Source organism: Xiphophorus couchianus, chromosome 8 (assembly GCF_001444195.1).
Source record: "Xiphophorus couchianus chromosome 8, X_couchianus-1.0, whole genome shotgun sequence".
Classification (NCBI taxonomy): domain Eukaryota; kingdom Metazoa; phylum Chordata; class Actinopteri; order Cyprinodontiformes; family Poeciliidae; genus Xiphophorus; species Xiphophorus couchianus.
In genome coordinates this window covers 16,557,417-16,572,339 of record NC_040235.1, presented here as the reverse complement: position 1 = coordinate 16,572,339, position 14,923 = coordinate 16,557,417, and the positions used below count along the sequence as shown (strand labels likewise).

The 14,923-nt window shown below is 35.5% G+C and overlaps 1 protein-coding gene across 1 annotated transcript in view; it reads right to left on the bottom strand.

Moving 5' to 3' along the window:
* rgs3a (regulator of G protein signaling 3a) overlaps nucleotides 1–14,923 on the bottom strand; it is a 130,866-nt gene that overhangs the window by 113,958 nt on the left and 1,985 nt on the right. Inside the window, exons 2-6 of the mRNA XM_028026172.1 lie at nucleotides 10,008–10,058; nucleotides 8,549–8,607; nucleotides 8,373–8,467; nucleotides 7,753–7,821; nucleotides 3,408–3,468 (exon numbers count right to left, since the gene is read on the bottom strand). Coding sequence (XP_027881973.1) covers nucleotides 3,408–3,468; nucleotides 7,753–7,821; nucleotides 8,373–8,467; nucleotides 8,549–8,607; nucleotides 10,008–10,058 — 335 coding nt within the window. The remainder of the gene's footprint in view (nucleotides 1–3,407; nucleotides 3,469–7,752; nucleotides 7,822–8,372; nucleotides 8,468–8,548; nucleotides 8,608–10,007; nucleotides 10,059–14,923) is intronic.

The window sequence follows — 14,923 nt, the reverse complement described above, 5'->3', positions numbered from 1 at the left end:
ATGGATATTGTATCTATTAGGCACATAAATACATGAAAGCTGACAGGAGTTCAACATATCATGGCCAAAATGTGAAGTCAGACAGAAACCCCTAAACACTCGGAAGTTTGTTTGCTAAGTTTGCTTTTTTCCAGCAGCTGATGCTTCTACATCTGTACACTTCTAGTCTTTAAACCAGATGGTGTATGAAATTATACTGTAGAGGAGAGAGAGAGTATTTTATGCTATCTATTGTGATTTAATGAGACTATGCACGCTGACAGATTGGGCCTGATTTGTAATCCTGATGGACACAGACTGACAAACAATGGCATAACAAGTCGATTCAATTCTGTTATCATTTTACTGTCATACATTTGTTCTGTTTAATCTAACACACATTTGCTACACTAGCTGATTTCTTTTTTGTGCTCAATAAATGTGGCGCCACAGACTGCGACAATAATCTTCATTTTAAAAGCATCTTCTCAGAGTGGACAGATTTCTGCAGGCTGTAGGACAAGGGGGAGGATAGGCAGGGAACTTATTTAGAAGAAGGGGGAGGGGAGGAGAGGGCATAAGCCTTAAAAAACTGGGAGGGATTTACTCAATCATTCAATATTATCCTACACACATGATGAAAGATAGCAGAAAAAATGGCCCAGAAGGACACAAAGGAGGGGGACAAAAAGAAAAAGCTGAAGATGACAGAACCAAAAACCACAACATATGAGAAGGGTGAAAACAAGTCACAAGATTTGACAGTCAGGATAAGAAATTGCCAAAATATCAGCCCATTCTCTTAAGCCCAAAATGATTCTGAAAATCAAACAAGTAGGTGGAGGAGACAGAAGGGGACTGGCTTGAAAGAATGAATGAAACACAACAGCAGAGGAGAGTAATGAATGTAGTGGAGAGAATGAGAAGACAATACTCCCCATGACTCAAAGGTGAAACTAATGGATTTGCATATTAAGTTGATAAAATATTCAGTGAGATAAATGCTAAGAGGAGCCAGCAGTAAGCATTAGCAAGATTTTAATGTATTTATCTGTGATTTCCCATGTAAATCTGAATGCTAAAATTACTTTGTGTTGTAATGGCAAATAACTGTGACAAAAATGTGCATTGATAATATCCAATCAATTTTATTGCTTTGAAATGAATATATATATATATATATGTACACACATACATACATATATATATATATATATAGACACAACTTAATTAGGGATTTGCAAAGCATGGGAACGAAAATAATGGCAAAGAGAATTGGCCTTAAATTCAAAATAACCTTTTTCCAATCAGTGAACACACCAAGCCATCCTACTACTAGATTGCACTAACTACAACACTCTTATCTGAGGAAACTGTTATCATGGGATGAAGGCTTAAAGCTGCTTTAATTATCAGTGAAGTATTTAAAAATAAAGAGGAAGTACAAAAGTAATAAGACGTCTCTAAAGGTAAAATATAGTTTTTCCAGACACCTTCTAGGTGCTGTAAAAGAGCACAATTCTGGTGTTGCTTATTTTGCTTCTCCACTATTTCATACTTTTAGTCATTTTTATATTACTTTTTGAGGCATTAAACAGAGGTGTCTGCCACATGACATGCTCTTGTGAACATTTTCTTATATTGGAAAATGGCAAATTAATCCGATGCCATTTCATATAAGGAAGAGAGATGGCGTTACAGCAAAGATTGCTCTGTTTTATTCTTTGTGAAAAGGGCAGCCTTTTCCTAAAGGTAAGAGTAATTTTCTCTGGGAAATACACAGAGAGGGATGGATGTTTTAAATTAATAATGTTAACCACGCTAACTGTGCTAACCGCAAATGTAAATACAACTTACAAATGTCCATGCAGTAATCAGTCTTTTTATGTTTTAAAAGGAAAATAGTGTTGTGCATCACAATGCATGTTCTCTCAATCCCTCAGTGTGGCATCGTCTCTGCTTCCAATACTAATAACTGATGGACAATCATGACAAGAGGGTTACAAAGACATATTGTAAATGTTTAAATCAGCCTGAAAAGGTCAAATAAATTACCAAATCTTTAAAAAGAAGAGATTTATCCAAGTCTGACAAAAATCGAAGTTTAGTCAGTGGATCGGAGGCAACATTTGAGCAGCTTTGGGGCATTTAGTTTGCACACTGACTGGAGTCAGTTTTAGTTGTTATCAGGCGAGAGGTCGAGTGCATCCTGAAGAGGTTTTCAGGTCATCTCAGAGTCAGCACAAAGAAAAATGAAACACACAATCACCCACACTTATATAAAGTAAGTATTTGAGTCATTAATTATCATAACAGTAATGTTTTTGGATTGTGTAATTAAATAATCCCTGCAACATTGAGATTTGAAACAAACACTTTTGTCGTAAGGGAACAGAAAATACAAAATAAACTAAATAAGTATATTATACTCACGTATGGTTGAGTTTCCTTAGACAGAAAAGGGTTTACTAGCTGTAGTACTAAACTGAAATTGACTGCATTGCTTAATATATCGGCTCAAACTGGAAAATAAGTAATTAGCTCTGACGCTGTCTTTATGACTGGACTAACTGACAATGTATTCCCATATTTGAATTAGATCTGTTCGTCATGTTAGGTACTTTAAAATGATATTTGTTTAATCAATTTGTGAATCGTCACTACATAAGTAAACTGAATTGCATTTACTTGAATTCTTGCAATAATTTTTGGGTGATTTGACTTTCAGTGTTTGGACAGAAGTTAGTAAATTTCTGTTAGTAAATTTTAAGTGGTTTATACCAATATAACATTTCTTTTCAATTTTAACTTATTTTAGTTAGTGGTAGAGCTCTGTTGAACTTAACAAATTAATCGCCAAAACGCTTCATGTCTCTGGTGAAAACCAGTCCTTCTTGAAGAGACAAATAGTTTATTAAACTTCTGTGAAAACTAAGTAAAATGTGGCAGAGATTGTTTTCTGAAACAAATGGAAATAAGATGTGAAAACATGCGTTTTTGATTTCGTAGTGTCATTTTGTGGATATGCAAAACACAAAGTTTTCTTTACGCTGATGTGTCTTTGGTGTCCAAAAAAAAATAGGTGCTAGTTATGAACACCAACTCATGTAATTACATACAATATACCCTGAAACATTAAAATAATGTGTGCATATAAAGTATGTGAACTTTGACCTTAAAGCAGGAAAGCTCAGTGAGTCAAACTGTGTTCCCATTCCAGTATCTAGAGACAACAGTGCAGTGCTGTGACACTGTTAACCCAAAAGTGTTTCCTCCAAACTATTGAGGTCACTGGAATTCATTCGCACTGAATTAAACTCTTAAATTCATGGTCTGATGGATGAGACACACAACAGATGGAGACACTTGCACAGAGCTGAAAAACAGCACAAAACGGCTTTAGAGCTGAAATCTCTGTTCAAACTTACCTTGTCTGCATCCATAAGGGAGCGCAGGCCAAAACTCATGCAACCAAGCAGAACACTCACTCTGTTGATGTTGAGAGACATCAGAGAGAATAAATCAGCAGAATGAAAATCAATTAATACCCCTGAGCTGAGGGGCTCAACAAACTCAGGTCAGACGCTTCAAATTCATTTTCAATCCACCACGAGCTAGAAATGAAGCAAACAAATAAAAAAATCAAACCTGTCAGATTTATATTTTTAATAATTTAAGTGGTCCTTTTTTATGTCTGCTATCTAGATCTTTTGCATTAAACTCATTCATAACATTTTTTTGTGATGTTGTCAGAGTAATAAAAGCCTGGTGAAAAACAAAAATAAAAATTTAAAGTAGAGGACAAAAGGAATTTGAAAATATTTAATTACAACCATTCATGTTGTCCTGACATCCCAAATTATGAAACTCCTGTTGGTCCACCTGAGCAAGCAAACAAGCCTGTATCTGGACCCCCGGCAGTTTGCTCATCGCCATTGAGTTGGAGTTGAAGATGCCATCATACACCTGCTTCAAGAAACCCACTGTCTGGACAAACCAGGCAGCAATGCGAGAATCACGTTCTTTGATTTCTCCAGAACATTTAACATAATTCAGCCCAATTTGTTTTGTCAAAAACTTCAGAAGGCACAGATGGAGGCCTCAAGTATTACATGGATTAATGATTACCTGACAAATAGATCACAGTTTTGCATTGAAGGGTCATGTGTTTAACCAGATGGTGAGCAACACAGGAGCACCACAGGGGACTGTACTCTCACAACTCCTTTTCTGTCTGTACATCGCAAACTTTCAACACAAGTCTGATTCCTGTCATCCACTGAAATACTCAGATGACTCTGCAGTCGTCGGGTGTATGATGGTAAAGAAGCCGAGTACAAAGATCTGGTTTACCGCTTTGTGGGAAAGTGTGTAAACAATTATCTCATCTTCAATGTGAACAAAACAAAGTAGATGATTGTCGATTTCAGAAAAAAACTAGGTTAGATCAAATCCCATTTCAAATTCAGTGTATTACCGACTGCTACAGCAGATTCTTCCTTCCCACAGCCATCATCACCTATAACTTTTTGAAGAACCTTAAATTAATATTAACAACAACATTTAATCTTCATTTTGGATCAATAAGGTATTTTTGAATGTAATTGAATCAGAAGTTAGTGTGGAGCAAATTTTGCTATATTTAGTTTGGGTGGTCTGTGCAACTGTGTAGGTATAGGGAGAAAAAACATGAGAAAAATTGTTCTCGACAAACTCACAGCTGGAAGCGTGTAGTGCAGCTGCTGACGCTGTTATGATGGCAAACTAGTTGTGATAAATGAACACTACACTACATTTGCAAAGAGTAAAATGATTTAGTAGCTGCCAAAAGTATAATGTTGGGAAATTAACAATGGTGATACCCTATTATTTTCACTGAAAGACTTTTGCCTAATTTATAGGGAATTAATGTTTAGTCTGACTAACAAACATTCTTTCAGTGTATATTGGTTATTGATTCCTTTACTTGGAGATACCTCAGTTTAAGGGCTGAACTGACCAGCAACATAAGAACTGTAGGGTCATCAATAAATGTATAATATCATATGCATCCATAACACAAACCAGCTCACTCATACAGAATGATACTTTGAAATAATATAACCTGGAGAGTGTATACTTACCACTGCATTTCACTATCGTGTAGTAGATCGTAATAGTCTGAATATTGTGGCAACGTGTTATAGGATAGCTTTTTTATTGCCTGAAAGGTCTATTTCAAAATGGATTAATTTTTGAGAGCTGGCCTCTTCCCATAAATTGCATTGAGTCATGAGACATAGAAGTAGGGATATTTATCCATTAACATATTTGTTTACTACACTAAACAGGATACATTTCACCCAGCTATAATCAATACATGTATGTATGGAGGTTACTTTAACACTACACCAGCAGTTTTTCTGGACAGTTTGTGAAATGAGGACAGCTGTATTGATGTATTCTCATGAAAACATCTATAATATATAAACACTGGAATTAATGCATTATTTAATTCTAACTCATTTAACCCAACACTAGCAAACAAAAATTAAATACTATATACTTACTATTATATTTTAATTGAATTATTAGTTTGACATTATTTGTGTGAAGGTTCAATTAACCTTCAGAAACATGTACCCTCCCTGAATCAGAATTATCTTCGCCAGCAACTACAACTGCAAATCTTTGTGGACATATTTCTAACCAACATTTATATCTAGACACAGAAATCTCTAGTTTATAAGGGGGTTTATGGGTATTTTAATCTCTTTTTAGTTGTAAATGGGTCTGCACTTTCTAACATGAATAAGATATTACCTAAGCCATTCTATTCAAGCTCTGGCTGCATGCTTAGGTTTGTTCTGTAGTAAAGTAACTCTCAACCCCAGTCATAAATATTTTGCAGCCTCTAACAGGTTTTCTGCACAATAAAGGAACCGACCGAGTTTCTTTATTGTGCTGAGGACAAGCGTCCACACAGCATGACGTTTCATAGTGGGGTAATTTGCAGAGTTTGTTTTTATTAACATTTTGCATCTAGGCCAAAAAGGTACATCTGCGTGTTATCTGAAAAGAGCACCTTCTTCCACATGATCAATGTTTTCTTTGCATAGCTTGTGAAGAAAACTGCTGGCCAGGGTATTGTTGGGGACTATTTCTTTAAAGTGTAGGTTTATTGCATTTGCTGACAAATTTGTAATCTTTTTGAAATAAAGTAAATACATTTCCATCTCTAAGTTGTCTGGTCTCTTCCTGGTTTGGGAAGTCGTGGCAACCATGTCAACATTACCTTTAGTCAATACTTATTTATGATTATAAGAGTGCATGTGTATGGATATTTATTTCTCAAGTTTTCCTATGTCAACAAGAATGATGTTTGTCTTTGGAAAAACCATGACAAAAATAAAATCTTCATATATAAGATTCTCATGGATTTCAGAGACTCAGATTGAAACAATAAATGATTTCCAGGATCTGTTCAATGTTATGTTGCTAATAAATCACAGAAAGGAAATGAGTTAGTTCAGTTTGACTGGTGCAGCATTTTGGCAAACGCTCAGGAGTATTTCAGAGGATTTGCTGAGGAGGCATCGCTTCCCACAACTTCTGACTTCAGCAGCATAAAGACAGATCATGTTGAACAAGCATATTTCAACTAGATCTTGTTATTGTTTCCGTGATGAGCACAGGTGCTCCAGGGTTGAAGGTCAATCTTGCAGAAATCAGTTATGATTCTTGGTAAATATTGTGTAGGTTTGCTGACTAACTTTATAGCCATGATTGCAGACAATGAAATTCTAAATGTATACAGTACACGATTCTCTTTTTACCAGAAGGTCCATAGATTTCTCACAACATGGAGCAAGCTTTGAAAACTATATATAAATTAAGTCCTTGCACATATATCAGTGGACTAAGCAATTTGATTTTCATTTTCAGAAACAACTGTGAATAATGTCAGTCATGTGACTTCTCTGTAGCTGAAAAAGTAAGATTGCCTTGAACAGATTCTACTTTGGTTAATTGTACAAGACACATACGGCCTGAAGAATCCAAAGAAGGAAAATGTTTTAGTGTAAGAATACTCTAAGTGATAAATAGCTTAATCTATAAAATATTTCTGTAATAACAGCAGTTCTCTTTGGCTGTGCATAAAAATTTAAACTGAATGCACACAAAATGCTATAGGGTATACAAATCTCCACGACTTAGTAAATCAAGTTCCTGGAGAGCATGATCTTGGAATTTCATCAACTTGATAAAATGACTGAACTAAACTAATCACACTTAATCTGTGTCCCAGAAACTCTCCCAATCCTAATCTTTAAAATAATTCCACAATCTTAAAGTCACTGCTATAAGATGTGTCTCTTCACTTTATTTACAAGCTGTACGTAACATTTTATGTAAGTTTTCTTGACAACATGAGACATGCTCCGAATGGTTTTGTTCAGTGCTTTCAGAACACATTAAGGCATTGTGCCTGCATCCTTAATACAACGTACACAGGAAAATATCTGACTCACTGAAACAAAGACCCAATAAGCCTTTGTCAATGTCAGTCTCTTTAGTGAGGAAAGCAAAAGTAAGACAATTACTAGTCAAAGATGAACACTGTGAGAAACAACCTGCATGCAATTTAAACATTAAAACTGTATATTTTACTGCTCTGGTAAAAAGATTTATGCCAATAAATTTCCAAACATATATCTATGTTATTTTCACCGTTTGTTATCACTTGCTTAAATTGTGTTATTCACAAGATGTTAAAATTTTTCCTGCAGGTACCTTGATGTAGAGTCGGTGCTCCAAACTGTAAAGAGAAGTCTCTTGTGAAGGTCCTCCTCCTTGACTGTACTGCAAATATAGAATAACACATGCAAAATGCAAGAATTTGCTTAGTGAGTTTGAAGCACAAGACAGCTACATTTAAGAATTGTGAATTATCAGACTTTGAGCAGAAATGGACAAAATGTCCCTGTTGGTATCAGTTTCTGGTGGCAGCTATTGAACATTGCTTAAAATTAGGTGAAACACTATCTGAGAATTTGAATAAAAATAGAAGTTTATTGAACTTTTCCATTGGTTCAAATTATGTTGTCATTAAAATAATGAGCTGTTCACATAATTTTTCAAATGCATTTGTCAGGAACAATGAGACTATAAAAGTCTTAAACTAGAAATAAAATAAAATGAATATATAATTTCATGCAAAACTCTTCCCATTTATGACATTCATCATGTTTTTACATAGGAGACAAATAGAAATTTGAGTGGGTAAAATGTAATAAATACTATGTGTGTGTTGGTGAAAACAACTAATCTTTTCATAGCACAGCACCGAAAATATCATTTAATGATGTTGTGTTTGGAAAAGAAATTGCTCAACAAACTAATTGAATGCTTACAAGTAAAAAGTCTGCAAAAAGATGGGATTCCTACATTGAGGAACCATCGGAGTCTTCTGCCTTCCCTTTGGATCACCGTCAGGAAACTTGCCAACCTGAAAAACAAAAGTACAAACATTTATCATACAGGTTATGTAAAACTTGATTTCTGTATTATCATGAAAAGCTAAACATACCTTAACATAGGAGTTACAGGACTCTTGGCAGTCACTCCGCATGTCTCTTGCCTCCAAAACTGTAGGAAAAGCACATTATAAAGACTTATTAATCTATCAATCAAGTTTATTTGTATAGAACTTTTCAGAAACAAGGCAGTTAAAAATGCTTTACATCATAAAAATACAAAGTTATACAAAAAAAACAACACACCATACAGTCAACAATTTGGTTTTAGTGAGAATGCAGTGGCGTTCTGAATCAGCTGCAGCTTTCTGATCTTTTAGGCAGACCTATGAAGAGGCTGTGGCAGCAAGCTATACAACTAAAGATAAATGCAAGAATGAGTTTCTCTAGGTATTGCTGAGACATTAGTCCTTTAATCCTGGAAATGTTTTTCAGGTGACAGAAGCCTACTTTGTGACAGTCTTTATGCTGCTCTGAAGGTTTATATATATTAGTTTTGTCCCATGCTATGTTTTTCCTTAAACATTCAATACTGGTATTAGTGACCTTCAATAAAAAGAGGGAATAAGTACCGGTAGTCTTGGAGGATGTTTATTTGGCAGATTCATTTTGTAGAACAGAAATAAAAACATAAGACATTTCTTTTTTGCTTTGTAAAATATAAGTTCAAATTCTCTTGCATCATTAAATAATGTAAAAAATATATATAATGTAAATAATTTTAATTGTATTCCAACACCAGTAAAGTGATTTAATACTCTACTCTGTGGCTTTATTATGACAGGATACGTGCATAAAGTAGCAAAGAGGTGTGTTTTGTGCGACTTAAGCTCCTCCTTGTTTCTCCAGCTTTTGTACATAAAAACCTGTACAATGAAAGTTAGAATTCCTACAAAATGTTAGATTATGTGTTAGCTAATGATTTGGCATTTTGGTCATTTCTGAAAAATAGGGACAAATAACATCTGGTTTTTTTTTATTATTTATGTATGAAAATGTTTGCATTAATAGTTACGCACAAGTTTTACCTATATTTTTGTAGCATGTATATTATATGTTGATTATTTTCAAGAGTTGATATGTAATACAGTTTCTCTGTTTTACTCAAATGATTAGTACTGAGAAATGAAATAGAAACAGAAAAATCAGAGGAGGAGAAAAAGAAAAAGGATGCAGAGTGGTTAGATAGAGAATCCCACACAAAAAGACAAGGGTGTCCGGGTTGGTTGCTGGGAAACCAAAATAAACAGTTTTGTTGAATCAATGTACCACCACCCAAGCTTTTTATCATTAATGGCCTCCTGTTGTGCTTTGAACAGTTATCTGAAGTAGGTTATTTAATATTTACATTCAGCAAATTATGTTTGCAGACTGTAGTCTATTTTCTACAATATTTTTAATACTGAAAATGTTCACAAACAAAGTATGAAGAGGGAGCATGTAGTGCACAGCTTTCAATGTGATGCACAAAAGCAGGATCTCTCCATATGGGCAGCCTTTAAGATGACTCACCGCTGACAACGAGTATTTCACGCTCTTTGAAGACTGACAGTTTGAGCTCACCTATAAAAACAAAAGAAAAAGCTTTAAGACAGCCTGACAGGTGTTATACATTACATTTCCTTCTAAACCAGACTCCAAGTCTAATTTCAGCTTTATTAAAATGTACTTCATTTTGTAAATTACATACTGACAAAATTAAAATAACTCATTTGTTTTACACTGCATTCTGATAAAGCAGTGAACACTTTTTGCTGAAGATCATTGAGGCATTGAATTAAATTTATGCTCTTATATCACAACTGTTCCAACAGAAAGGTCAATGGGAGGTGACCACAAGACTTAAAAGGATAACAGATCTATCTGACCCTTTATCATATCTTATGTCTCATTAATTGGCATTTATTTATCTTCTCACATTAGGAGAATGCTCTCAAATTTTCCACCAATGACTGTGGTGATATCTATTCATTGCAATGCAACTTAACATTTTTAGCAATAACATATTTCATTTTATCCATGCCCACAAACAGAAGTAGAGCTTACATAATACTTTGTGTGTTACCTGCTTAAACAAAACACTCAAATTTGACAATTTATATGAATTGCAGCCATTTTGGAAGTCAAACTGTAACTTTCCAAATAAGATAAGTTTATACTTACTGCATAAGGAGGAGTAAATCAATTTAATAAGTATTGTGCTGACCACAATTTCCTGTTTGGTGCTATATAAATGCCAGGTGATAGATGAACAAAGTGTGCTTTTCAGGCTCCTTTTAAAAAGGTGGATTACTTGATGTGTCTTGTTGAGCAATGCAACATTAGTCTAAACTCTTGACAAGCAACTTTAGAAAAACCAATGGGATAAACTGAGCCACTGTGATTATTCAAAGCAATACTGTTACTACATTTATACCCACCATTTTATTGTACTGAGTCTTTCATGCAGCATTTTCCCTAAAAATGCCTCATCATTCAGTGATAGTATGCACAGAGATTCACTACTAGACAATTTTGGAAAGACTATTGCCTTTTGAAATGGTGTTTTGGAGTACTAGACTTAAAATGCCTGGAGTTATCGGTGTACCAATTTGTTTGGATAAGGCCAGAGAGAAATGGAGATCAATAATGCTTTGACCATTTTGTTGCATTTAATGCAAGACCGGCTTATGGAACGTGCAATCACCTCCTTGCTGAGCAATCTTCTGGTCTACATCTTGTGTGATTCAGTTGAATCATCAGTTCTGAGAATACAATTGAACAATAGACTGTGGTAAAAGTTAAAATGTTAATTGTAATCCTTGGAAACATAGAAGGAGCACTGCATGCATGTCAGTCTGTGTCCACTGTCTGCTAAAGTGCCTCTTTCTTCACCTCTATCTCACTTTCTTAAGTCTGCTCGTCTTTCCTGTATCCCTCCCGGTCCTGCTGACAACTGTAGGAGACTTATTAACCATGTTGACATGGCCACAGCTAACACTGGCTTTGTCCTGCTCTAAATGAATCCTGTTCATTATCAGAGCACAGTCTACGGGTAAAATAAAGGAGACCTGCTGTGTGATATTGCTGCTGGCACTTCAGAGCTTGGGTACGAGGGATGTTTGTCGTTCCCACACTGAACTTGGCATGGATTTGAAAGTAGTGAAGGAACTTTGTGAGAAGAGAAAACACTGTTGGAAAGATTTTCCTGGTCTTGACATGCCTCACACAAATGATGTCATGAAGCAGTCTCAAATGTATCTGACCTAACTAGTTTGTCATATAGTCAACAGAAAATGGCCAAAGGAGGCTGGCAAAAGACTAGCAGGAGGCAAAATGTTTAAAGTCCTTCAAGTGGTAAATATTGACTGAAGTTTTGAATATGACGGAGCAAAGCCTTTGAAGATTAATTACTTTGGGCAACAAAAATATTTAGATTTTTTTGTTGCTTTAGCATTTCTTTAAAAACTATGTCAAGAAGATCAGTAATAACACTGAATGCCAGTACTTTTACAATTCATTCCCCTTTAAATTCTTTGAAATATTTTTTCCCCTCAGATGTGAATTCAAAGGTAAGAAATAGAGACAAGAGCTACTGCCACAATAGGATCATTTGATATCATAGGACAGGAAACAGCAATCTCCATAGATTAACCTCAATCTGAGCACATACAACTGCAGATGAATCCTACTCCTGACATATAAATATGAGCCATCTGAGGAGTTAACTAGAATATTTCCTACCAGAACCAGACATCAGAAGAAAAACAAGCTTTGGTTTTAGAATGAATGTGATCTGTAAGAGCAGGTCCTGATGTTTTGGAAGGATGAGATACACCATCTGAGCGATATCAGATAAGACAGTGGCATCAGTCATGATGTGCATGAAAACAGGCTGTTCCAACCCCTGCAGGTTCCTTGTGGTTAGGCGGGGCATTTACCTTTTACATGCAACACTGACTACTCATATGGGAAACCTGATAATCTGGTAAGGTCCTCATTTTTTTTTTTTATCTTCTTTAAGCATCTTTGTTTCCTCCACAGATATACTAATGCCTACTTCTGCTAATTTCTGATTTCACAATTCATATTAGAAACACATACGTTTTAGTTGAATACATTTATATTTCAGAACTCTTACACATTGTGCATCTCAATTTTTGTTTTGGTCTTTGAAGGCAGTCAAACTTATCTTATGAAATAACCTTTTAATGGTTCTTTTAATGGTTGAAGTACAAAATGTATAAAATAAATCTAGCAACAAACAATGTAAAAAACTTTAACAAAACTCAGCTCAGCATAAAAGTGATTGATTTTCACAAGTTCAGGGTTTCACACATGACTTGACAAAAAGAATGAGAGCAATAAACTTCAGGGTCTCTAAGGCCATGTCAGTAAACACAAATCCCCCCCCCCTTCTGATTGAAAATAAAAATCTGTATCTAAAAAAATAAAAGGTACAATACCTAGGCTCCCTGTATGGCCACAAAACAGCAGAAAACAAGAAAATAAGAATTCCTATTCCAATTCTTACCAAAGTTCCCATTTAAAACAGAAAATTAAACAATTCCACAAAACAATATCTATCACAGAGTTTCTCTCAGTACACAGGTTTAAGCTTCACAGTCAACCACATTACAGATGCCCAAGGGGAAGGAGAATGGTACTCAGTGACTGAAGATTTTATGCGGTCCTACAACAAGGAAGAAGTGAAGATGTATAGATGAACATTGTAGACTGTTATTATAATGCTTCAGTAAGCAGAGATATCTCTGGGTGTTTTTTTTGTTTGTTTTTGCTTAATAACTTAAGTAGAATACAATAAATGACATATTTTGAATAAATTAAACATAATTTAACTAGAACTATAATCACCAATCAAATGGTTAGGAATGGGAGAAATCTTATGGTGGGAATTATGCTGTGTAAGTATGTCTCTCTTACACATTGCCCTAATTCTGTCTTCTGTCTTTCATACTGATTTGCTACATTTACATTTGAAAAAAATATTTACCCCAAAAGGATCCGGTAAAGCCAGTCCAGGGGACACTGACAGTCATTATGTGACAGTTTACCCAGCCATTATCAAAGAGGACCCAGGAAGAAAAAAAAAAAGAGTTAATCCCTGTTCTGAACCCTTTTCTCCAAGAACAGGAGGCTGTTTGAAAAGTTGGGAAACTGCTGTGTGTAGGATTTAAAAGTTCTCATCTGGGGCGAGTGCCAATTCATCCCACTTGATCCAGGGTGGAACAAAGAGGAGATTTGATGAGAGGCACACAAGGTGTCCTCGCTTCTCTTCATTGAATTTCTTTTAACAAGCTTTTCATATAACGTCCAAAAAAACTCATCCTCTTCCATGCAGGCGTCCAAAACCAGTGGAACGCAATTCTTATAGGTTTATTTAATCAGGGCAGTGGATCAAATTTATTCTCTCCATTTAATCCATGAAGCCAGACACTTGTATGTCAGATGCCAGTATGTTTAACAGAAAGAGCAGAGGATAATTTGTGTCCCTTACAGCAGCTGTATCTAGCAAGCTGCACAGCTGCCTTTGATAGATGAACTTGGCATGTTTAACAATACCGTGGGTTTTATCAATACCTATGCACTTTAATCATGGCAACACAGGCATTGCCCCATTATCCATAAGGTCTTGCAGGCAATTCATAGAAAGAAAGGTGAAGACGACAAATGCTTGACATTGTGGCGGCAAAAGAAACACTAATTTAGTGGAAAACTGTGATACAACAGGATAACCACTTTGCATAAGTGCAGCCACTGACAGCAAGTGTAAACCAAAACCTCTGTTTATTTTAAAGAGAATTGTTAAATATTGTTTTTAAGTTTTTTAAAAATGTCATGTTTCCCACACAGTACAAAAAATACTACAAACTTTGACTGTTGTTCAGTAGACAGTCAAAATAACCCTCAATGAGGAAGTAAGTTACAAAAGAAAATGAAATGATATGGATTGCAGCTGCACTTTAAGAGCTTTTAGCTGCACTGTGAGAGCTGCCACACAGACATGTCCAGGACAAATGCTACAACTATTGGATTTCTTCTGTTAAGGTGCTTCTGATCCAGAGTTATAGCAGAACCGGCCAACCTGAGCTACTGCACTTTTGCTCAGAGCTCTTAGGTTTTCTTTTTAGACCAAACCAGATTTCAGAAATTAAGTCCCAGAGTCTGAAGGACGTGTCGCTGGAGGTCCAGTGTGACATCTCCACAGTCAGTGATGATTTAGGGAGCCTGTAATCTGTGTTAGTTCATTCTAGTCCTTGGAGCCATCTGCCAGAAAAGTTTAGAGTACATTGTGTTTTACTTTTGCTGACAAGCTTCATGGTGATGCTTATTTAATTTCCCAGCAGGACCTAGTGCACACTATCAAAAGAGCCAATGCCGGTTTTTTTATGCCTGTTTGACAAACAAACTTGCCTGATCTGAATCCA